The 24539-nt window shown below is 49.8% G+C and overlaps 1 protein-coding gene across 1 annotated transcript; it reads left to right on the forward strand.

Moving 5' to 3' along the window:
• On the forward strand, nucleotides 1–24400 carry CGN (cingulin). Its single transcript, XM_042994119.1, is given in 23 exon segments — nucleotides 1–78; nucleotides 6129–6712; nucleotides 6715–7004; nucleotides 7686–7786; nucleotides 7940–8009; nucleotides 8120–8150; nucleotides 8153–8211; nucleotides 10101–10228; nucleotides 10828–10960; nucleotides 11295–11507; nucleotides 11956–12104; nucleotides 12315–12447; nucleotides 15406–15606; nucleotides 15938–16144; nucleotides 16503–16760; nucleotides 17723–17893; nucleotides 19166–19327; nucleotides 20770–20859; nucleotides 21317–21400; nucleotides 21511–21629; nucleotides 21933–22041; nucleotides 22430–22593; nucleotides 22903–24400. Coding segments are annotated over 22 exon segments (3582 nt in total). The 5' UTR covers nucleotides 1–78; nucleotides 6129–6141; the 3' UTR covers nucleotides 23042–24400.
• Nucleotides 24401–24539: the final 139 nt, after the last annotated feature.

Genomic DNA, 24539 nt, shown 5'->3' on the forward strand with positions numbered 1-24539 from the left:
GCCGAGGGCCTGAGGGGGAGGGCTGGCGAGCCGCGCGTGCAGCTCTGCCGGAGCCCGGGAGCGCCGAGCCCGGCTGGGGTGAGTGGACGCCGGGGGGGCAAGCCCTGAGGGGCGGGGCGCGAGGCGACCTGGGGTCCCCTCTCACAGGGTACAGGTGCTGAATGGAGAGAGGAGGAGGGGACGTGAAGCTGGGGTGGGAGTACCGATGACGAGCGGGCTGCTGCTCTCCGGTGCTAGGTCCAGGTGCCTGGGACTGTGCCAGGGGAGGGGCACCTGAGCAGGTGCCTGGGACTGTGCCAGCGGAGGGGCACCTGAGCAGGTGCCTGGGACTGTGCCAGCGGAGGGGCACCTGGGGCCAAGGCTGCCCCCAGAACGTGAGAGAGTAGCAGGGCCTGGTTCTCTCTGGAGGTCAGACGTCGTCCTGGCTGCAGAATTTCTCTCGGAGTCCGCGGTGTTCGGGGGAAGGAGTTAGTCTCAGCTGGGGACGCCTGGGCTGCCGCCTGGGCTCAGAGACGTAAGGGGGAAGGCGCCCAGAGGTGCTCTTTCCCTGAGCTGCCCCCACCCCGCACTGCCCTTCTGAGCTGGCGCTGTCACCTCCCTTCTGGCTTTGAGGTGTGCGGTCTCGCTCTAACCATTCACCTCTAGGTGAAGACGCTGAGCAGTAGAACAAGACGGCACCCCCATCTCCTTGAGAAGTGTGAAGCCTTTCAGTTCCTATCCCCCTTTGCCTTCATGCCTGGGAGAATTTTGTCTTCCTCTTGAGAGAGTGCTCTCCAAGAGAGGGATATGAGGAAGCATAGGTCTCTAGGCCTACAAAATATGTAGAAACACTTTCTTATGGGGCCCCTTCCTGGGGGCTAATGTCAAACACCCCCCCAAGCACACATACTTTCATCTGTGGTTCTCAATGGGGCCACTGGGTGAGGTTTCCGCACCTAACCAATTTCCCTGCTGCCTCCCAGCAGAGCCCACGTTAACTCCTTGAAACCCTACTGTGCATCCCTGACTCCCAGACATGAAGGCTGTCAGACTGGCAGTAGGCACCATTGGTGTGGGCCGTAGGCAGGACTCTGTAGGAAACCACAAGACTAAGGGAGTAGCACCTCTAAGTCTCCAGGCTGCATGAGAGGTGCACATTGGGGCCCAGACGAGACTTCTGAGGCAGATTTCCTTGCCTTAGGCAGGTAAAGGAACCAGAGCCAATCTTAGGTTGGCCCCTTTGATGCCCTGCCGGAGGAAAGATGTAATTGGGAAATAATTGCAACTGCTGTGTTATCCACAGGCTGCTGACACGTGCCTCTGCACCTCTTCTGTCATCCTTGATATTTGGGAGTGGGGGGCTGGTTCTAGAAAACTGATAATGCAGAGATTTCCCGGATTCTAAGAGGATTCTGGTTTCCTAGAACCCTTTCTTCTTTCCCCAGGCTGATCTGCCTGCTATCAGCCTGGTGGGAGGTGAGGAGAGGGTAAGGCTGCTGTTTTTCATGCTGGGGAGGGGAGAACTAAGGGCCAAGGAGTTGGCCAAGGCACATGTGGGATCAGGAATGCAACTTTGGGAACTTGAGAGGGAGGGGTAAGGGACGCTGAGTCTTCCTGTCACGCACTGGTCTGACACTCACCAGGTTCTTTGTGCCTCTGTTCCTTCCTGTTCCCTCTCTACCTTATGCCTCCTCCTTCAGAGCCTTGGCCTTGGCATCTAGGCTGGACAGTCCCTGCCCATGGTTTTGCCCCTTGTCCTCTGTGGTGTGGAGTTTCTCTGGTCTGCTTTATGAGCTGCCAGTGGAATCCTTCTGGCCCTCCCCTTCCCCTTGCCTCTCAAACCAGTCCAGCCAGTTTGCAGGGCCCAGTTTGTCATTGTGTTTTTTCCTCCGCTGGCTAAGCTGCTCTAGCCTGGCTCTCAGGTTTCAGCTTTTTCAGTGGACTGAGCCAGGGGTCCACTTGAGGTGGTTCTTTTTGATCCACGTAGACCCTTATTGTCTTTGTAATTCTTTCTGAGAAAATAGCCATTGATCAAGGTCACTGAGCTGTCCTATTCTGTTTTGACCATTTGCTTCCCTCGTTACCTCTGAGGAGAGTCTAATCTCCATACCTTTCGTTCCTCCACCTTCTAAATCTGCCAGTTGGGTATGTCTAGCATGTTGCTTGGCTCTGTGTGTGTGTCAGTTCTTCCTCTGCACACCCCAAACCTCCCCACCCCCCACTTCTTGCCAGAAGTCGAGAGAATGTCACTCCTAGTTGGAAGCCAGATGCTTATGGCTGGGCCAGAGGTGACAGATTTGGGGCAGGGCAAGCTAATGAGTAACTCAGGGAGAAGTGCCTGTCTGGTACAGGTGCAGGGTATCCTCCCCCTCCTTCCGGGCAGGAATGGCAGAGGCAGACAGATGAAGCTGACTTAACTTGTGGCCTGGGCTCTTCCCAGAGTACATTTGGTGAGGAGTGTCCTGGGCACATGCCAGAGGAGGGAAAAACAGGGGCAGGCAATGAGAGGGAAGGCTCTGTACTCCATGTTGCTTGGCACTAGATGGCTGTTTACCTGCCTCTGGGGCTTACCTAAGACCTTGGAGCCGGCTGGCTCCCCTGGCCACGCCCCACTGTCCTCTGTAACTGAAGGCGGATAGGTTTCGGGTTTTCCGTGTTGAATTATTTAAAGCCCTGCTTTTCGACCCACCCCAAAGATCACTTCAGTCCCGCTGGCCCCTGACCCACCTGTCCTGGGTCTAACACTTGGTTGAGGTTAAGGAGTCACTGGGACCAGGGGCACGTTCAGCGCTGCCTCTGCATGACTTGGTGCTCTTGTGTGGGTGAGGGGCTGGGCGCTCTGTGGGCCTAGCCTGGGAGCTCCTTGACCCGGATCTGGAAGATCAGTAGATGTACTGACAGAGTCGAGCTGCATTATGAATAAATCATGTGACTTCTGAGAGCTGGCAGTCTAGGCACATCTGGTTCCAAAATTATGATCGAATGGGGCAGGGAGTCCAGGCTAGGAAGAGGTCCTGTCACCAGGGCAAATGAGAAATGGCTGTGAGGGACCCTTGGGCAAATCTGCCTACTGCTGTGAGAGTCTGCCTTGGTCTAGGATACGACCTTTAACAAATATTTATTGATGTGCACCATGTCACCAGGCCCTGGGGCCACCGGAGTCAGCTGAGAGCCATGATCTTTGCCCTCCAGGAGTTTATAATCCAGTGGAGGAGACAGACAGGAAACAAATCATCACCCTAATAAATATAGAAAAATAAACTGAGGCAGGGGCACCTGGCTGGCTCAGTCAGTAGCGCATGCAACTCTTGTTCTTGGGTCGTAAGTTCGAGCCTCACTTTGAGTGTAGAGATTCCTTACAAATAAAATATTTTTTAACATAATTAATTTAAAAATATTTTATTTTCGAGGGAGAGAGAAGGAAAGAGAATCACAATCATTTTTTTATGCTCAACTGACTGAGCCCCCCACATGCCCCAAAAATAAAATCTTTAAAAACAAAAAACAACTGATGGGCACCTGGGTGTTAGTTAAGCATCTGACTCTTGATTTTGGCTCGGGTCATGGTCTCACAGTTCATGAGATCGAGATCGAGCTCCACATTGGGCTCTGCTCTGTAGGTGGAGCCTGCTTGGGATTCTCTTTCCCTCTCTCTCTGCTCCGCAACCCCCCCCCCCCCCCGCCGCCATGCTCTCATTCTCTTTCTCTCTCAAAAAAAAAACCAAAAAAAAAAAAAAAAAACCTGAGGCAAATTCATTGAAGGATGACTATAGAGCATATAACATGGTTCTGACCTAGTTTGTGGGAGGGTCTGGTTGGGAAAGGCTCTGAGGAAGTGACATTCTTCTGTGAAGCAGGTGAAGCCAGGAAGGTCTTGGTGGAAGGAACAGCATGTACACTGGGTAACATTTGTTGTCAGCTTTGTGACAGGCATACACTGCTAGGTATGTTTCATGTTTCATATCTTGTCATTTTCCCTCTTTTTATTAAAGTGGAATAAATAAATAAAGTAGAGTAAATAAAACGCAAAAATCTGAAGTGTAGAACTTGATAAAAAATTTTTTTTCCATTCATTTATTTTGAGAGAGAGGGAGGGAGGGAGGGAGAGAGAGAGAGAGCACGAGGAGGGACAGAGAGAGAGGGGGAGAGAGAGAATCCCAAGCAGGCTCCCACTGAGCACAGAGCCTGACATGGGACTCGAACCAATGAACTGAGAGGTTGTGATGTGAGCCAAAATCAAGAGCTGGGCACTTAACTGACTGAACTACCCAGGCACCCCAAACTTGATAAAATTTTTACACATGTAATTATTGTTTAATTCTTACAGATATTACCTTATGAGGTGTTATTATTATACCTGTTTTACAGATGAAGAAACTGAGGCTCAGAAAAATTATGATTTGCTCATGGTTATATAATATCAAATGAATATATTCATTCATATATTCCTGGGTTCCTTTTCTTTTAAAAAAAATTTTTTTTTTAATGTTTACTTATTTTTGACAGAGAGAGAGAGAGACAGAGCATGAGCAGGGGAGGGGCAGAGAGAGAGGGAGACACAGAATCTGAAGCAGGTTCCAGGCTCCGAGCTGTCAGCACAGAGCCCAATGAGGGGCTTGAACTCACAGACTGCGAGATCATGACCTAGGCTGAAGTCGGACGCCCAACTGACTGAGCCACCTAGGCACCCCATTTCCTTTTCTATTAGATGAACGGTTTGTAGAACTGACCCCTTGTAGCTTCTTTTCCGGTCCCATCTCTTACTTGAATTCTAACAAAGGACCCAGCCAACTAAATGTCCTTCTGTTTGTTTGGAGTATCTGAGGTAGGTTGAAGTCCTCCCGGATGCCTGAGTGGGCTCCTTTAGTTCAGGGTAGCTTTGAGGTGTTCGTGAAACTCTTGAGACTCTGTGGACTATTTCCTGGGGGGTGTAGGGGCATTGCTTTCATTGTTCCCTCCAATGGGGTCTCAGAACCAAAACGGTGAAGAACTATTGCCTGTAAGGGCTCCTTCCCTCCCTGGAGGGGAAGGGCTGGGAATGCTAGGAATGTTCTTCCCACCAAGCCCTTTCTCACCTGGAGCTAGGCCACTCCCTTCCCCACTCACCCCCAGTTTCCTGGGCTTCCTAGCATATCTACAGTCCCTGAAGGGGGCCTTGCCAACTTTCCTTGGCCCAGGGCTCCACTGGGAGGTTGGGCTGGGTACATTTGTGTGTCTGTCTGGCACATTCGATGCCCCGCCTCCAGTGTGGTGCCAGTCTCCAGTAGAGATTAGTCGCAGGGCTGGGGAAGCTGGAGTTTTTATTTGCTTGAAGGAGAACCTGCCCTCCCCAGTTGCTGGAGCCAGAGCGTACCTAGAATACATTCCATTTTGCTGACTCTAATCTTAGGCTAATGTGGACCTGAGGAGTTGGCCCATGGGTGGTCTTCACTCTGGCCCTCTGGTGGGACAACTCTGCCTAACCTGGGGCCCCTTGGACTGGAACTCCTAAATGTTACTTAAATCTTTTTTTGAATAAGCAATACATTTACATGGTTCCAGACTTAAAAAGGACAAACAGACACGCAGTAGAAACCTAGTTACTCTCCCATCTCTTTCCTCACTCAGCCCTCAGTTCCCTCAACCCAGAGGCATCTCTGCTATTCTCCCAGAAATGGGAGGGCATACCTTATGGGTCTTCCGTACTTTAAATGAGCTCTGGGAGTGGAGGGCCCCTTTTATCCATTAGGATAGAGGTATCTGTTAGGTAGGGTTTGGGGTTGGAGGAAGCACATCATGGTATATGTGTATGTGCGAAGGTCAAGCAATCATTAAACTCTTGACAAAGCCAAGCTCACTAGGACTGTATTAGAGGAAATGGATTCTTCTAAGTCAGTGGGTCTCAAAATCTGGAATCTGGACCAGATGTATCAGTATCATCTGGGAACTTGTTAGAAATGGCAAATCCAGACATACTGAATCAGAAACTCTGGGGATAGGGTCCAATAGTCTGTGTTTTCATAGGCCCTTGAGGTACTTCTGCTGCTCAGATGAAATGTGAGAACCACTGTTGTATATAGAAGAAATGACAAGGCAATGAGCCCCACAAAAGCTGGACAAGTGTTTCTACTTCCAGTCTCTCAGCCTAAACTCTTTTCTTGATTTTCTAGGACCCCTTTTTTCATGGAGCCGGCATCCACCATGGCTGAGCCCCGGGGACCTGTAGACCATGGAGTCCAGATTCGGTTCATCACAGAGCCAGCAGGGGATGCAGAGATGGGCACCCTACGTCGCGGTGGGCGACGTCCAGCTAAGGATGCGAGAGCCAGTACCTATGGGGTGGCTGTGCGTGTGCAGGGCATTGCTGGGCAGCCCTTTGTGGTGCTCAACAGTGGGGAGCAAGGCAGTGACTCCTTTGGAGTCCAGATCAAGGGGGCCAACAACAGAGGGGCTCTGGGAGCTCTGAGCTCCAACTCGGAACCCCCGGAGCACTCCTACTCTCACGCCAAGGAGTTTCCTGCACGCTCACAAGGCAGCGTGTCTGATGAGGAGTCTGGGGACCACTGGAACGGAAGGCTGCTCCGATCCCGCTCCCAGGCTTCACTGGCAGGCCCTGCCCCTGTGAGTCCGAGCACCCGGAGCACCAGCCTGCTGGAACTGGCCCCTCAAGGAGCTTCCGCAGAGACCATCGACACCGCTCCCCTGTCTTCAGTGGACTCTCTTATCAACAAGTTTGACAGCCACCATGGGGGCAGACCCGGGGCCGGACTGGCCGGCGCATGCGGACACTGCCCCCCGAACAGCGCAAGCGGAGCCAAAGCCTGGACAACCGGCTCCCACGGGACACCCTTGAGGAACGGGAGCGTCGGTCCCCCAACCACTGGGCCCCTAGCACAAAGCATGACAGTCACATGGGCAGCTCCAAACAGTCGGTCCAGAGCCAGAGCCCACTTGGTGGCTTTAGCCGTTCCCGTCAGACCCAGGACTGGGTTCTTCAGAGTTTTGAGGAGCCACAGGGGAGAGTCCAGGACCCTGGCATACTACAGGTCAGACCCCAGTTCCCTGTGGCTTCTGCTTCCTGACCCACTAGCTGCAGGACCCATTGCTGATTCAAATAGCTAAAGGCAGAAGGTTTCTACTTTTGTCCTCCACTATATCCTTCTACTAAACAGATGATATTCTCATGAAAATGGAACGAACTATGAAGTCAGCCTTCACAAGCATGAGAGTTACTTATTACTGCCTGGCAATTAACTGTGCTCGGCCACTAGCTTTTGCTAGGTCTGCAGAGTAAGTAAGGCGGGCCTGGTAATCGAAGCAGCACCCAGTGCTCCTGTCACAACTCCCGGCTTTGTCTCCCACTCAGGAGTGCAAGTGAGTCGGGGAGCAACTTCGTGCAGACGCAGTTAAGCCTGTTTTAAAAGTAACTCATTTACAAATTCTAGACCTGAACTATCATTAGTGACAGATAACTTGTGACACAGTTCACAGCTGGTTGAGGTCTGCTTGTCAAGGAAAATGTGGCTTGTGGCAGTAGTGAGAGGCATACTCTGCTCAGATGTCTCCTGGGCTTCCTGCTCAGGCCTCAGCAGTCTCCTCTTTTCCCCACTTCAGGCTTGTTCATCGTAGTGGAGGGCCCCGTCTCCCACCCGCCGCTGCTGCGCCATCTGAACGCCACACATGCTCCTGGCTTACTCTTCCTATTTCTCTGGGTTTATGTTTTGCAGTTCAAGTCAACTCCAGACCTGCTCCGAGACCAGCAGGAGGCTGCCCCACCAGGCAGTGTGGACCACCTGAAGGCCACCATCTACAGCATCCTGAGGGAGGGGTGCGTGGGGGCCCTCCCAGCAGGGCAGTCACATACTTCCCTGCTCCTCCTTCTAGTTTCGTTCCCCATCTTCCTTGCCCTTAGCTCCCCTTTCCCTCATCTCTGCTGCCTCTTCCCTCCCTTAAGCTTTGCTTCTGTTCTTTCATCCTCCAGAAGTTCAGAAAGCGAAACGTCTGTGAAGAGGAAGGTCAGTTTGGTGCTGGAACAGATGCAGCCCCTGGTGGTGAGTGGCTGCTTCCTGGGGGGGGTGGGGGTGGGGGGTGGACAGGGCTAGGGCCTTTGGGGACTGGGGTCTGGATGTGGACTCATCCCTTCCCACCATATCCCTGGCAGATGCCTTCTGGTTCCACTAAGGCCCTGGGCGGGCAGGGGAACTCACCCGAAAAGTGGAGGAGCTACAGCAAAAGCTGGATGAAGAGGTGAAGGTGAGGGGAGATTGGAGACGCAGGGGGAATGCGGGACACGGGAGAAACCGGGGCCTGGGCTGCTCTTCCAAGCAATGGAACAAGCATTCGTGTGTTCTGTGACACCAGAGGCAAGAGTGTGTGCTGGGCCCGCCAAGGACGTCTGGGGTTCTCTGGAGCTTAGGGACAGGGGTGCAGTCATCAGGGCTCTGACCACCTTCCACCCGTTTCCTTTGGAAGTTCCTGTCCCGGCTTTGCTGCGCACTGGCTGTGTATGCCTTGAGCAGATTACTTACCTGAATCCTTTCCATTGACATTATAATGATGGCAGTATGCAATAGCTGTCATTTATTGAGGATAACTTCTTGTAGTAGGTACTGTCCCAGGCAATGCGTCGTAATTATAGGGATCTCGTAAGGTAGGTATTGTGAACCCTTTCATGATGAGAAAACTGAAGATCAGAGAGGTTAAGTGTGTTGTTCAAGACAGTAAGTTGCAGAGAAGAATTTGAAAATTCAGGTCAGTCTTATGCTAAAGGTTATGTATTAAAAAAATATAGACTGCTTCTACCTCTCAGGGTATTGCCCTGAATGTAGTTGGTGCTCAGTAAGTGTTGGATTTTAATACCCCTTGTTTCCTGGAAAGCAGTATAGTGTCCTGGTTAAGTGGTCAGCTGTGGAGTCAAACTGAGTTCAAATCCTGATACCTTAACTTGTTGGCTGTTACCCTGACCTTAGGCAGGTTCTTTAAATGTTCAAAGCCACTCTTTCCTTAACTGTAAAGTGGGAATAATAATTGTACTATATTACTTACCTATGGCTGTGTAACAAATTACCTCAAAACTTAACAGCTTGAAATAATCATCTTCTGGTGTCTGAGGGCCCAGAATCTGGAAGCAGCTGAGCTGGGTAGTTCTGCCTCAGGGTCTATTATGAATTTCCTGGCAAGGTATTGGCTGGGGCTAGTCATGAGAAGACAGTGGGTGTTGGTTGGAGGCCTCACCTCCTTGCCATGTGGACCTCTTCATGGGGCCACTTGAGCGTCCAATATGGCAGCTACCTTTCCTCAGAGTGAATGATTAAGAGAGAGGGTAAGGATTGGAGGCTGCAATGCCTTTTTAGGACCTGGTCTCAGAAGCTACACATCACGTCTTCCTTTTCTGTTTGTTAGAAGAGAGTCCTCAGAGTGCCTGGGTGGCTTGGTCGGTTGAGCGTCCAACTTCGACTCAGGTCATGATCTCACTGTCTGTGGGTTCAAGCCCCACGCTGGGCTCTGTGCTGACAGCTCAGAGCCTGGAGCCTGCTTCGGATTCTATGTCTCCCTCTCTCTGCCCATTCCCTGTTCATGCTCTGTCTCTCTCTCTCTGTCAAAAATAAATAAACATTAAAAAAAAAGAGAAGAGAGTCCTCAAGTCCAGCCCATACTCCAGGGAAGAGGCTTCACCTTTTTTTTAAAAAATTTTTTGTTTTTTTAATGTTTATTTATTTTTGAGACAGAGAGAGACAGAGCATGAACGGGGGAGGGTCAGAGAGAGGGAGACACAGAATCTGAAACAGGCTCCAGGCTCTAGGCTCTGAGCTGTCAGCACAGAGCCTGACGCGGGGCTCGAACTCACGGACCGCGAGATCATGACCTGAGCTGAAGTTGGATGCTCAACCGACTGAGCCACCCAGGCACCCTGAGGCTTCACCTTTTGAAAGGAATGTCGAGGAATTAGTGGATGTACTTTAAACCATCGCAAGTCCCAAGGCTTGTGAAAAGTATTAAATGCAGATAATAAGCACAGGGTCCCTAGTACAGCGCCTGTCATTTAGGGAGTGTCATTAAATGTTAGACGTTCCCATTACTCCTCGTCCTTCTGAGAGGTTTTTCCTACTCTCCACCTGTTTTTCTCTCCTTGCCTTTTCCAGAAGCGACAGAAGCTAGAACCCTCCCGGGTTGGGCTGGAGCGGCAGCTGGAGGAAAAGGCAGAAGAGTGCAGGCAACTGCAGGAACTGCTGGAGAGGAGGAAAGGGGAGGCCCAGCAGAGCACCAGAGAGTGAGTGCCGCCGAGTATGCACGTGGGGCTGTTTGGGGACCAAGGCCAGATGGAGGTTGCCCCTGGGTGAGAGAGACAGGGGGAAGTCTCTAAAAGCAGACAGAGACAGTTTAAAGATAGGACCTTTCTCTTTACGTTATCGGTCATGGTGGTGGTGTCTGAGTAGGGTTACCTGGATTTGCCTCTCTGCTTCAGGCTCTAAATCTGTAGAATGGGTTAATAATAGTACCTACCTCACAGGATTGTTCATTCAGCACATGTTTTGCCGTGAATACTGTGTGGCAGGCAGTGATCTAGATTCCTGGGGTACATCAGTGAACCGTTCAGATGAGGAGCACTGCTCTCCAGAAGCAGAGCTTCTAGTGGGAAACAGGGCAGACCGTAAATAAAGAACATATTAGGTAAGTACATTTGCAGCATGGGAGAAGGTGATAAGTAGAAAGGTTAAAGCAGATCGGTGGGCCGAATGGTGGAGGCACAGTGGAGGCCTCATTAAGATTTGAACAGAGACTTTAAGGAGGTTTAAATGAAACGATACACATAAAGTATTTAGAAAGCTGGCTGACACCTAGCTTGATAACGTTATCTATTGTTATTAGGCTCCAGAACATGAAGCTCCTTGTGGACCAGGGTGAAAGGGTACGACACAGGCTGGAGACCCAAGTGATGGAGCTGCAGGACAAGCTGAAGCAGGCCCAGGGGCCGGAGCCTGCTAAGGAGGCGCTAATGAAGGTGGGGGCAGGATGGCTCCCCCTGCCTCTTCTTCCTGTCATCTGGAGCACCTTCAAATCTGCTCACTCACACTTTCCCCAACGCATGGGCAGTAGGTAGCTGATTACAGGTACCCCTTAGCGTGCTTTCAGACAGACTCAAAGGTGGGCTGGGGTTAGATCCCAGAATGGTGAGTTTCCTTTTTCCTAAATAGGCATCTCAGAGGCCCCTCACACCTGGTACTGAGTCTAACATGTACAAGGTGCTCAGTCAGTGTATCTGATCGGCTGACTGAATGAATAGCAAGGCAGATCCTATTACAGTCACCCCTGTACTTCCACCCTCATTTCCCCAGGACCTGCTAGAGACCCGGGAGCTTCTGGAAGCGGTCTTGGAGGGCAAACAGCGGGTAGAGGAGCAGCTGAGGCTGCGGGAGCGGGAGCTGACAGCCCTGAAGGGGGCCCTGAAGGATGAGGTGGCTTCCCGTGACCAGGAGGTGGAACAGGTCCGGCAGCAGTACCAGCGAGACACGGAGCAGCTTCGCCGGAGTATGCAAGACGCAACCCAGGCATGTGGCCAGAGCAGGGGCCACCAGAAGTGGGCACTCCCCGCCCCAAGAGGGGCTGCCGTGAGGCCTTGGTATTTTGAGACTTTTCTAGTTGTAACTGCAACTCCTTCTAAAAGATACATGTGAGGTGTAGTGAAAACCTTGGCCAGGAAACCTGCAAGGGCAGAGAGAGGGAGTGCAGGGCAGGAGTACCGTGAGGGTGTGTGACCCAAGTCCCATGGGGAAATAACTGGGGGGAAGGGGGGGCTTCATCTAAACAACAGTGGGGTGGACTGTGGCTTGGGAAGAGCTTTCTGCTAGCATCACATCAGGCACCGCTGGGGGACAAGGGTGTGCAGCTGGTGTGGTGCCCTGTGTGCCCAAGCCTCCCTTTCTACACACTTACACTTTGATCTGAAGTGCATTTTTCCCTCTGAGCCTCCTGGCCCCCAACTGTCCCCTTCTCTAGGATCATGCTGCATTAGAGGCTGAAAGGCAGAAGATGTCAACCCTCGTGCGGGAACTGCAGAGAGAGCTGGAGGAGACATCGGAGGAGACAGGGCATTGGCAGAGCATGTTCCAGAAGAACAAGGAAGAGCTTAGAGCCACCAAGCAGGAGTGAGAACTTTGCCTCTTTCCCGGGAATGCTTATCCATGATTCCTACATCCTGCTTCCTTTCTACCCCTGCTGTGCCCTTCACTCTGCTGACAGTGGGTGCCCAGGCTCCTGGCCCCTGGGGAGGTGGTTTGCATTGTCCTGCTAACCTCTCCTGGGCAGGTGGTCTGAACTTGTTCCTTTTCCCTTTTCATTCACCTGACTGGGCTCAGACTCCTGCAGCTGCGGATGGAGAAGGAGGAAATGGAAGAGGAGCTTGGGGACAAGATGGAGGTCTTGCAAAGGGAATTAGGGCAGGCTCGGGCTGGTGCTGCAGACACTCGCCAAATGGAGGAGCTCAGGAAGGTACTTGGAGGGGTGCCTGGGTGGCTTAGTTGGTGGAGTATGGGACTCTTGATCTCAGGATTGTGAGTTTGAGTCCCATATTGGGTTCAGAGATGAAAGAGAAAGAAAAAGAAAGAAAGAAAGAAAGAAAGAAAGAAAGAGAAAGCAAGCACTTGGAATTGGAGTGTGGAAGGGCAGGTTGGGCTGGCAGACACTGACCGGGCCTCTACACTGTTGTGGCTGCCTCCTATGTGCTTGGTTTTCAGGACCTGTTTGGCCGTATCTCTGCCCCACACATTCTGATCCAGCCTGGCTGCTCTCATTAGATATACAGGTTTCTAATGTAAAGGACTTTTGGTGGCCAGATTGGTGGCTGCTGGCTACCTCCCAAGAGACCTCGTGGGGAGCAGCATTTAGATGGATTTGTGAAACTTCAGGGTCATTTTTGCAAGCTTGGAGTTTGGTCAGATAGCAAGAGTTGCTCTGTTTTGGAGCAGTGGGGGGTGGGGGGGGGGTGGGATATGGACTCTTTACCTACATCTATGAAACAAACATTTATAGTTAGAATGCCAGCTTATTAACTCGTAATGTGAAATGTTGTCACACAGACTGGAATACTTGTATTGGCATGGCATGCTGGCCTACTTGGGAAGCCAAGTTGTAATTTGAAGGCTGCTTAGAGAGTATAGCATCCAGACCAAGGGAATTAGATGTTTTATCATGCACGGATGTTTTATAAATGATAAAGTCACCAAATTGAAGTAAATATAAATAATTTCTTCATATTCTTTGTATTAGTTTATGAAGGACAAGAAAGCAAGTAATTATTTTGGATGATTTAGAAACTTAGAAAATATTTTTGCTAGTATAGAGAACTGGCATTTATGGCCTCCTGAAGATTCTTCTAGGTTTATAATCTTTGATGCACTATGCTTGATATGTAGTTGGTGCTTACTTAACAAGTATTAATTGATCAATGCTTGTGTATCATGCCTTTACCGTAAGACTGCCTAATTTTAACCAAAGTAACCGTATTAGAGTAAAGAAGTATAGTTGTGATGCTTTTCCAGGTAAATAAAAGTCTGAGCTTACACACATATTTGGTAGAGAAAAACATAATAAACCAAAACCAAATATACTTCGGTGGCTGTGAAATGAAAAGTGCTCTTAAATTTTTACTGTATTAATATGAAGTTAACAAAAATTAAGGATAGTCTGAAGTCTATTTGCTATATTAGTCTACATAATTCCTCTGGACAATCTCAGTTCATTGATCATGCTAGATAAAGCTAAAAAGCTAAAAAGTAATAACCAGAGCTTCACTTACTCATATGTGAAGTATGTTTTATCTGTACTTAATCAATAACAAAGTATATACATTAGGAAAACAGACCTTGTCCAATGTAGACCATACACTGTGCTGTTTTTCTTTTTTTTTTTCAATTTTTTAAAGTTTATTTATTTATTTTGAGAGGCAGAGAGAGACAGAGAGAGCGAGTGGGGGAGGGGCAGAGAGAGAGGGAGAGAGAGAGAATCCCAGGCAGGCTCTATACTGTCAGTGAAGAGGCTGACGCAGGGCTCAAACCCACAGCCTGCAAGTTCATGACCTGAACTAAAACCAGGAGTCAATGCTGAACCGACTGAGCCACCCATGCGCCCCTGTTTTTCTTTTCCTTTGTAGTTTTGTTAGTGTCTTACATTGAAAACTCACAATATATTATATAACCTTTCAGCCTAATTATGGTAATTTCTGAATTTCAGAAGTAACAGCTAAAGAACTAGAACCAGAGTTCATATTTTAATTTTTTTCTCCCACCCCTCCTAATTTTTTTAAAGATTTTTATTTTGAAATAATCTCTGTACCCACTGTGGGGCTCAAATTTACAACCCCCAAGATCAAGAGTCACATGCTCTGCTGACTGGGCCAGCCAGGTGCCCCAATATTTTAATTTTTTAAAAAAGAAGTAGGGGCACCTGGGTAGCTCACTTGGTTAAGTGTCTGACTCTTGGTTTTGTCTTAGGTCATGATCTCACAGTTTGTGAAACTGAACCCCACATTGGGCTCTGTGCTGATAGCATGGAGCCTTCTTGGGATTTTCTCTCTCCCCTCTCCCTCCCCCCCCCCACTTGTGCTCTCTCTCTCTCTCAAAATAAATAAACCTTAAGATTTTTTTTTTAAATAAAAAAGAAATAAAAGCAGCCCCACTATTTATTGTGTTGCATTTTTTGGTTTTCAGTATATTTTCTTTTGTTTTTGAAACAGCCAATCCTGTTTTGTTCACACCCTCATCTATTCCATGTAATTTTTTTTATGGAGATTTATTTCACATACCATAGAATTCACCTTTTAAAGTGTATAGCATAGTAGTTTTTAGTGTGTACACAAAGTTATACAACCATATTACTATCTAGTTACAGAACATTTTCATCACCTCAAAAACGAACCCCATATCCAGTCACTTGCCCCAGCCCTTGGCAGCCACTAATCCATTTTCTGCCACTATGAATTTGCCTCTTCTGGCAAATCATATACATTACAAATCATATACATATATATTGCATGTCTGGTTTCTTTCACCTAGCATAATGTCTTTTAAGGTTTACCCATGTTGTAGCAAGTGTCAGTACTTCATTACTTTTTATGGCTGAATAATATTCTATGTGGATATACCACATTTTGTTTATCTATTTGCCAATTGATGGACATTTGGGTCATTTCTATATTTTTAGCTCTCATGAAATAATGCTGCTATGAACAGTCATATAACATGTTTTCCCAAAAAATGTTTTCAGTGCTCTTGGATATATACCTAAGAATGGGATTAATGGGTCAACTTTTTGAGAAACTGCCAAGCCACTCGGCCAAGCGGCCACACCGTCTTACGTTCCCCCAGCAATGTATGAGAGTCCTGGTTGCTACACAGTGTCCTATCCAAGGGTGGCTCTCTCTGCCCTGTCACCGTTCCCCTTCCCTTCTAGGAGCTGCGCCGGACACAGCAGGAACTTAAAGAGCTAAGGGAAGAGCAGCAAAGCCAGGAGGTGGCTGGGCGTCACCGAGAGCGGGAGTTGGAGAAACAGCTGAGGGTTGAGGTTGATCGAGGCCGGGAACTGGAACAGCAGAACCTCCAGCTGCAAAAGACCCTCCAGCAGCTGAGACAGGACTGTGAAGAGGCTTCCAAGGCAAGGGGAGTGGGCACAGGGCTTAGGAGGTGGAGGCTGAGGGGTCTGGAGGGCTGAGGAGCCAGAGGGCGAGGAAATTACCTACCCTGGGTATGTACAGACCAGATCCTTGGTCATAAGTGTGCGGTGAAAAGCAGCCAGGGGTTGGCAGGGGGAGGCAGGGCTGCACCTGATGGCACACACCACGTCTCCGTAGGGGTGGGGTTCTCAGGGGGGCACTACCACTGTTGAAATCTGGCTCTTGTGGGCTCTCTTTGGGGTGGCTTTCTTGGTGATGGTCGGTGGCCTTGAGCCCTGGGGTCTGAGCTGCCACTCCCCCAACTGGCCGCAGGCTCAGAAGGCAGCAGAGGCAGAGGTGGAGGTGCTGGGGCAGCGGCGGGCAGCAGTGGAAACGACGCTTCGGGAGACCCAGGAGGAAAATGACGAATTCCGACGGCGCATCTTGGGTCTGGAGCAGCAGCTGAAGGAGGCCCGAGGCTTGGCGGAGGGTGGGGAAGTGGCGGAGGCGAGGCTTCGCGACAGGGTGCAGCGGCTAGAGGTCAGTGCTTCTGCCCACCTTGGAGGCTTCCTCCTGGCCCTCTCTCCCCTCACCCCTGGCTAAACACTCCCTAGCAAAATCCTCAGCTACCAGTTTTCTTTTGCCCCGAGCATGCTGGGTTTTGCCTTCCCAACAACCCTCTGTTAAAGTTAGGTTTATTTTCTGGAGTGTGCTTTGGTATGAATGTCTTGGCCTTTGTACTAGTATTTTTGTCTCTTATCTCTCACCCTGTGCTTGTCCTCTGTGTCTTAATTCCTTTGCTGGTTCCTCTGAGCCCGTTTGCATTACCCACCTTTTTCATAAACCTCTTTTTCTTCCCTCCTATCTACTCCTCTCCAAATGGCTTTCCCTCTCCCAGGCAGAGAAAAAGCGGCTTGAGGAGGCCCTGAACACAGCTCAGGAGGAGGAGGGGAGCCTGGCAGCTGCCAAGCGGGCACTGGAGGCCCGGCTGGAGGAGGCCCAGCGGGGGCTGGCCCGCCTGGGGCAGGAGCAGCAGGCCCTGAAACGGGCCTTGGAGGAGGAGGGGAAGCAGCGGGAGGCGCTCCGGCGGGGCAAGGCTGAGCTGGAGGAACAGAAGCGCCTGCTGGATAAGACTGTGTGCCAGCTGAACAAGGAGGTGCGGCGCGGGGTGGCCCAGGCTCTTAGGAAGAGGCGCAGCTCTTTCAGAAGCTTGCCTGAGCAGGGGAGGAGGTCAGAATGTGTGGTTTTGCTTTCCTCAAGTTCATTGCTGGGGAGGCCAAGGCCAAATCTTCAGAGAGGGTGTCCTTTCTACTCTTTCTCTGTGCCCTCGACCTCCCCTCTATGTCCCATTTCATTGTGGTCTTGATCCTTGGAGAATGTCTCCTGGGATTCTCCCTGAGACATCTTTAAGACCTGAACATAACAATCTTCATTAGTAGAATTTTCTATTTGGGGTAGGGAAAGGAAAGCTCTATAATCCCTCCCTAGATGTCTTTAAGACCTAAATACAGGAATTTTCGTGGGTGGGATTTTATATTCGGGGGAGGGCAAGGAAGAAGGAAAAAAAGAAATAAATAACTTTTTTTCAGGTAAGGTTCTCTCCTAATCTCTTTGTAAAGCTAGAGCAAACACCTAATATATTTCGTCAGCTCTAAAATGTACTCTGAAGTTGATTTGCATTGTATAATTTTGATGGGATGTTACAGTTCAAGTGGCAGATTTTTCTTTCTTAGTCGTATATCTTGTAATCATTGGCCTCTTGGGTTTGTTGAAATATGGTCAATTAGGTTTACTCTGTGTCAGACACTGTTGTAAGTACTTTACATAATTAGCTATCATAATTCTCACAACTTTGTGATTGTAGGTACTATTATTTTCCCATTTTACAGATGGGGAACTGAGACCCAGAGAGGACGAGCTGTGGTCACACAGCTAGTAAGTGGTAGAGCCAGGATTTGAAGCCAGGCAATCTGTATATTACTACTAGCCACACTAGGGACCTAGGGCCCAGGGGAGAGCAATGGAGGGCTGCTTCGGCAGGAAGGAGGGTCTGGGGTGTTTGGGCCCAGAGAAGGGACAGAGGTGCAGTGCTGAAAGGCTGTTTTCTTTGCATCTCAGCTGGAGCAGATTGGAAATGACTCTAAGCAGGCCCTGCAGCAGCTCCAGGCCCAGCTGGAGGATTACAAGGAGAAGGCCCGGCGGGAGGTGGCAGATGCCCAGCGCCAGGCCAAGGAGTGGGCCAGTGAGGCTGAGAAGAGCTCTGGGGGGCTGAGCCGGCTTCAGGACGAGGTAGGGGCAGAAATGGCAGGAGGGTGGGAACTCTCCCAATGTCCTTGGTTTGCAGGTCATTGCCTCTTAACTAAACCTGGGGCCAAGGGATCCTGGGACCCCGGTTTAGGTCTAACCACTTAGAGTGACATAGTGAGGTAGGGAGTTGTCCACTCTAGGTACCAATAATGATAGGAGGTGCCTTGTCTGTAGAGCAGTGACTTTTTTTTAACTCTAATTTTTTTTATTTTAGAGAGAAACAGGGTGAGAGAGAGTGTGAGTGGGGGATGGGGCAGGGAAGAGAGAGAGAATCTCAAGCAGACTCCAGGCTCAGTGAGGAGTCCAACGCGGGGCTCCATCCTACAACCCTGGGATCATGACCTGAGCTGAGATCAAGAGTCAGACTCTCTGACTGCTGAGCCCCCTGGGCGCCCCTGTAGAGCAATATTTAAACTGCTGCACATTAGAATCATCTGGGGAGATTAAAAAAAAAAGATCCCAGTACCAAAAAAATTTCAACACTGCAATGTTAGTGGAAGTATGGTATCAATACAGAGGCATGTTTGACGTACAGTAGATGCTTTAAATATGATTGATAGTTGTAGGGGCGCCTGGGTGGCTCAGTTGGTTGAGCGTCTGACTTCGGCTCAGGTCATGATCTCACAGTTCAGGAGTTCAAGGCCTGCATTGGGGTGTATGCTGACAGCTCAGAGCCTGCAGCCTACTTGGGATTCTGTGTCTCCCTCTCTCTCTGCCCCTCCCCCACTTGTGCTCTGTTTCTCTCAAGAATAGATAAACCTTAAAAAAAATGTAAATATGATTGCTAGTTTTAATGCTTCACAATCTTTTACAGAAACAATGTGTTATAAACTTGTGTTTTGTCATGACATTAAACCTTTTTTGTTAAAATACCTAAAATCCCAATACCCAAGCTGCAGCTCGTATCACTTAAATCATAACCCCTAGGGCCAGGACCCGGGACGAGTTTTCTAAAAACCACTTAGGTGATTCTAACTTCTGTAGGGCGTTAAAACAATAAAGAAAACGGACCAGGAGCTCCTTTCTGCCGGCTAGATAGGATGTTGCCCAGATCCCTGAATGGTTGAATAAAACCCACCAGATCTTCAAAGAAAAGAAAACAAACTAAAAGTCAGCCTGCTTTTGATTATCACCTGCTCTGGAGGTTCTAAAGAACATCAGTGATGAAACATTTCTCTCCGCAGGGGCGGACTGCTCCCACCCCTGAGTCCCCACCTTACTTCTCCGGGCTGTTCCATTTTTCCTTCTGTCCAGACCCAGAGGCTGCGACAGGCCCTGCAGGCATCCCAGGCTGACCGCGACACGGCCCAGCTGGACAAGGAGCTGCTGGCCCAGAAACTGCAGGGGCTGGAGCAGGAGGCAGAGAACAAAAAGCGCTCCCAGGATGACAGGACCCGGCAACTCAAGGGTCTTGAGGTAATGACATGGGGGGGTGGGGGTAGGGGAGGGGTGTCCAGGTCCTGGAGCTGGGACTTCTGTGGGGAAAGGAGCTGGGACACGCCAAGCCCCCTTTCTTTTTTTAAAAAAAATTTTTTTTTTCAAAGTTTTTTTATTTATTTTTGGGACAGAGAGAGACAGAGCATGAACGGGGGAGGGGCAGAGAGAGAGGGAGACACAGAATCGGAAACAGGCTCCAGGCTCTGAGCCATCAGCCCAGAGCCTGACGTGGGGCTCGAACTCACGGACCGCGAGATCGTGACCTGGCTGAAGTCAGACGCTTAACCGACTGTGCCACCCAGGCGCCCCAAGCCCCCTTTCTATGCTAGGGATCGAAAGCTGGTAGCCCACTGCTGATGGAGTTTGACTAAGGTGGTATTCATTTTGTTTCCTTTCGTGTTTTCTTTTGTTGTTGTTGTTGTTAAACATTTTTAAAGAGAATTTTTTTTAAATATTTTTTTTTGTTGTTGTTGTTTCTAAGGGGTCTCTATACCCAGCATGGGGCTCCACCTCCCAACTCCTGAGATCAAGAGTTGCATGCTCTCTGTGCAAGCCAGTCCGGTGCCCCTGACTGCAGTGTTTTAAATGGCTTTGAATTAATTGCCAGTGTTTAGAAATGTACACGTCACATAAAACCTCTGGCTTCGTTTATACGTTTGGAAAATTCTGTAGCAGCGAGCTTCTGATCCTGAGTTATCTGCATGGCAGCAGTTGGCTTGAGGATAGCAGTGGCTCCTCTTTAGAGGCAATAGTGCTCTCAGGTTGCCATATTTGGCAATAATAATAATAACAAGACAATAACAGCAGCAAACACATATTATGCTATGTGCTGGGCACTTCAGACTTATTTAATCTTGAGGATAAATAACCCTGTGGGATAGGTGGTCTTGTTTTCTCCATTTTATTGTTGAGGGAAGCTGACACACAGAGAGGGTAAGCAACTTAGCCATGGCTCCTCTGCTAGGAATCTGATTTTCAGACCCAGGCGGTTTGGCTCCAGAGACCATACCCTTAGTATCTACATGGGACTGCCTGGCTTGAGCATGCTTCCTTAGTCTGTACCCTGGCACTTTGGTTTCTGACTCTCTCCATCCCAGCCTTGGCTCGGGCACTTTGCTTTCTGTCTGCTTTCCCATTAGGGAAACAGGGGTACCCCAGTGAGGAATAGATTCTGGGGTTTGTCATCTTGCCAGGAGACCAAGGCTAGAGCAGGTGCCCTCTCCTTCTTTCCCTCGATGCCATGCCTGGTCAGCAGAGGGTGATAGCTTTATGGTGGCTCTGGGCAGGGGCAAGGACCAGCTGCTTATGGGGACATGTGAGACAGGTCTGTGGAGGCGGGGCCTTGAGAGGGTCCTGGTTGGGTTTGGTATCCTGGTGTCCAGCATGTGGGGCAGAAAGAACCTGTTGTTCCTCTGCCACAGGAAAAAGTCTCACGGCTGGAAGCAGAGTTAGATGAGGAGAGGAGCACTGTGGAGCTGCTGACGGAACGCGTGAATCGTGGCCGGGACCAGGTAAGCCCTTCCTTACCCGTCCCCTGCATCCATCCCTGACTACAGAACCTCTCGGCCCTCTCAAAAACACCTCCACCCTCCCATGTTTCATAATCTGGAGAATTCTGGCTGCAGAATCTGTGCATGGCTGGTGCTACTTCAGGGTCTCCTCTGCTTCAGGACGGGTGGAAAGAATCCAGGGATTTGAGTGGAAGAAGGAATCCTGGTGGCCTGGGATTACTCTCTGCCCTGAATCCAGGCTACTTCCATTCAGAAGGAATGCTAATTCCTGGTGTGATGGAGGAGGCCCTGTTTAAATTCTGTGGCTCGTCCCATATGAAAAGGCTGATTTTTTAGTCGCCTGAGAATTGTGGGGATTCAGAGAGCATCCTGCAGTTTACTCTGCTTCATGTGGTTCAGCTGCCTAGTTCATTGTGAGCGCTCCCCAAATCTGGCTCCTCTCACCCCTTCCCACCAGGTGGACCAGCTGAGGACAGAGCTCATGCAGGAGAGGTCAGCTCGACAGGACCTGGAGTGTGACAAAATCTCCCTGGAGAGACAGGTGAGCTGGGGAGTGGGGAGTCTTGGGGACAGACCCCAGGAGGCAGGTGAAATGGCCATAGGAGGGGTTGGAAGTGGAATGTGACTGTGAAGATTTTCTGCCCCTTTTAGAACAAGGACTTGAAGAGCCGGTTGGCTAGCTCAGAAGGCTTCCAGAAGCCCAATGCCAGCCTCTCTCATCTTGAGTCCCAGAATCGGGAGTTGCAGGAGCGGCTGCAAGCTGAAGAGAGGTGACGTGAGCCCTTCTTCTCTCCTTTTGGGCTTTTCTCCTCTGAGGTTCCCTCCATCTTGCACTTCAGACATGGCCAACCTGGCCTGAAATTTAGGGGGAACTTTTTTCCTTGGTAAAGAGCAAGAGAGTTGCAGGCCTTCTGAAATATGAATGACCTCTTCTCTCCTGGTTCTTTGGATCTGCCCTGGATCCTTTCCAGTGTGATGTGACTGAGAAGAGCTCACGGAGGCCAGAAGGGGCCAAGCTGGTGTTCCTTTAGAAATGGTGACAGCCATAGACACCCCCTTCCACACCCTCTTAGGGAGAAGACAGCTTTGCAGTCCACCAACCGAAAACTGGAGCGGAGGGTTAAAGAGCTGTCCATTCAAATTGATGACGAGCGGCAGCATGTCAATGACCAGAAGGACCAGGTAAGGAGGGCAGCCAGGGCCAAGCAACCATATGGCAAGCATGTATGGAGCATTTGCTTGAAGGCCAGGGGAGGACCTATCTCAGAGGTCTTCCCAGCTTCGACTCTCCTTGTATAAGGGTGGAGATGAGACTGGAGGGATTGGATCAGAGCAGTCACAGTAGCACATGCATCGAGTGCCTGTGATGTGCTAGGTTCTCTTTCTAAGTGTTCTACATGTATGAACTCATTTCATCCCCCCAAGCAAACCTGTAAAGTTAGGGAACTTGCCCATGGCCATAGCATTTTTCTAGGGCAATGATCCCTTGTCAAAATTGCTACAGGGGAGGGTCCCAGCCCACGGTAGCAGCAGATGCTTTTCTAATGTGGGGACTTGGTATCCTGTCCAGCTAAGCCTGAGGGTGAAGGCTTTGAAGCGGCAGGTGGATGAAGCAGAAGAGGAAATTGAGCGACTCGATGGCCTGAGGAAGAAGGCCCAGCGTGAGCTGGAGGAGCAGCATGAGGCCAATGAACAGCTCCAAGCCCGGATCAAAACCCTCGAGAAGGACTCCTGGTAATGGCTGCTTTTCTGACCCCTGCTCATTCGGGGTTGTGGTGCAGGAAGGGAATGGGGTCTCCTGGATGGGGAGGAGGATCCCTAAGGTGGTACTTGGCAGTCACTCCTTCTGTCTGGAAGCCTGTATGATTATTCTTTAGTATCCAAGCCCCTGGTCTATATCCCATCTCCCCAGATCTCAGATTGGTGGGCGATCTCGTGAGTACCTAGAGGCCTTAGAACAACTGGGAATTTCCTTAGCATGATAAGTGTGGCTGTCTCAATCTTTGTCTCCCTCCCTTACAAGTATTCCTCTCTCTGACTCAGGCGCAAAGCCTCCCGGTCAGCTGCTGAGTCAACCCAGCATGAAGGGCTGAGTTCAGATGAGGAATTTGACAGTGTCTACGACCCATCCTCCATTGCATCACTGCTCACGGAGAGCAACCTGCAGACCAGTTCCTGTTAGCTTGGGTCCACAGGGGACCAGAAACCACACTTGAGGCCTGCCCTGCCATCCTACTCTGCCCTGCTAAGCCTCAGATTCCTCATTCCTGTGGGGAGAGAGGGGGACACCCAATTATTCAGCCCTAAGACTGGGAGGGGTGTGAGTGATGGTGATAAAAAAGTCATTAGCACTAAGCTGGTGCATGGGCTTTCCCTCTCCTCTGGAGTAGTGGGTATTTTAGGCCAACTGAGCCCTTCCTTTAAGTGCCGACCCTCCCTCTTCTCCCTCATAGCAACAGGATGGTCAGCATATGGACCAAAGAGGATTGAGCAGGATAGGAAGGAATAGATGTTGCCATGTATATAAAGCTTTATTTCTTTAGCCCTTAACCTTCAGGCTCAGGGAAAAATACCTTTTGCAGTTCTGCTCCCTCGACCCCTGCAACATGTTTTCCTCCAACTCTGGAGCAGGGTGGAAGGAACATTATGGGTAATGTACACACTAGTGTGGCTCTACCCAGTTCTTGGATGCTTCTCTTTGCACAGTCGTGGGACCTATATGGTAGTCCCCACCTCTCTCCACTCCCATGTATTTTGTCTTTCCTAAGCCAGTGGATCCAAGGGATCTGTTCTCCCCTCCCATCTTCACCATTCCTACCTTCCTTCTTTCCTTTTGGTGCCTTAGCCAGGGTGAGGAGATAAGGATGTTCTTCTTGCCTTCTATACCCACACATTCATACCTCTCCAAGGGCCAGCCTTTCCCCAAACAGGGCCCTCAGCCTTTCCTGCTGCCCCAGTGAATGGTCTAGAGAGCTGCCCTGGGGGAGGGACTTTGGTAGGGCCATGATAAGGTGGTGGGGCTTGGTTCTGCTCAGGGTTTCCATCTTTCCTCCTCTCCCTCTGTGACTATGCATGTGTTCATAAGGGGGTTGCATCTGGGAACCCTGATAACTGCCTACATGAGTCTGAAAAGCAAAGGTCTTCCTTGTGGTTTCTCTGACCCAGATGTGCCCAACCTTAGTAGGGAACCAAGGGACCCTCATTATCTCAGGAGCTTGAACCTGATACAGGGCTTCCTGCCTAGGGCTAAAGACTGACTCTTGGTAGAAATGAGAAGAGGCAATGGAGGATTTATTCCTCCCTTGGGTCCTGGGGAGAGCCCAGCCCTGGTGGGGAAGAGGTAAGGGAGATGATTCACCTCTCTAATTTCCTAAGCAGGCTCTGTAAGGAGCCTGGGGGAGGGAGAAGGCTGTTTTCACTAATGACTTATAATTTCACGATTAAAAAAAAAAAAAACTTCTATTCTGCAAATTAGATATTTTCCCCCGAATGAATCCAGCCTTGATTTTATTTTAAATTAAATATTAAAATGATATATCTATACCAAAATCCTTGACTTCTCATTCTTTTTCCTGGCTTATTTGGAGGTCTGTTTTATGAAGAAACCATTTTAATTTTAGAATTTAGAGGCTGAAGCTGGTGTTTTCTTTACCTCACTTTTTAGAGGCCTTTACAACAGG

This window comes from Panthera tigris, chromosome C1, assembly GCF_018350195.1.
Source record: "Panthera tigris isolate Pti1 chromosome C1, P.tigris_Pti1_mat1.1, whole genome shotgun sequence".
Lineage (NCBI taxonomy): Eukaryota > Metazoa > Chordata > Mammalia > Carnivora > Felidae > Panthera > Panthera tigris.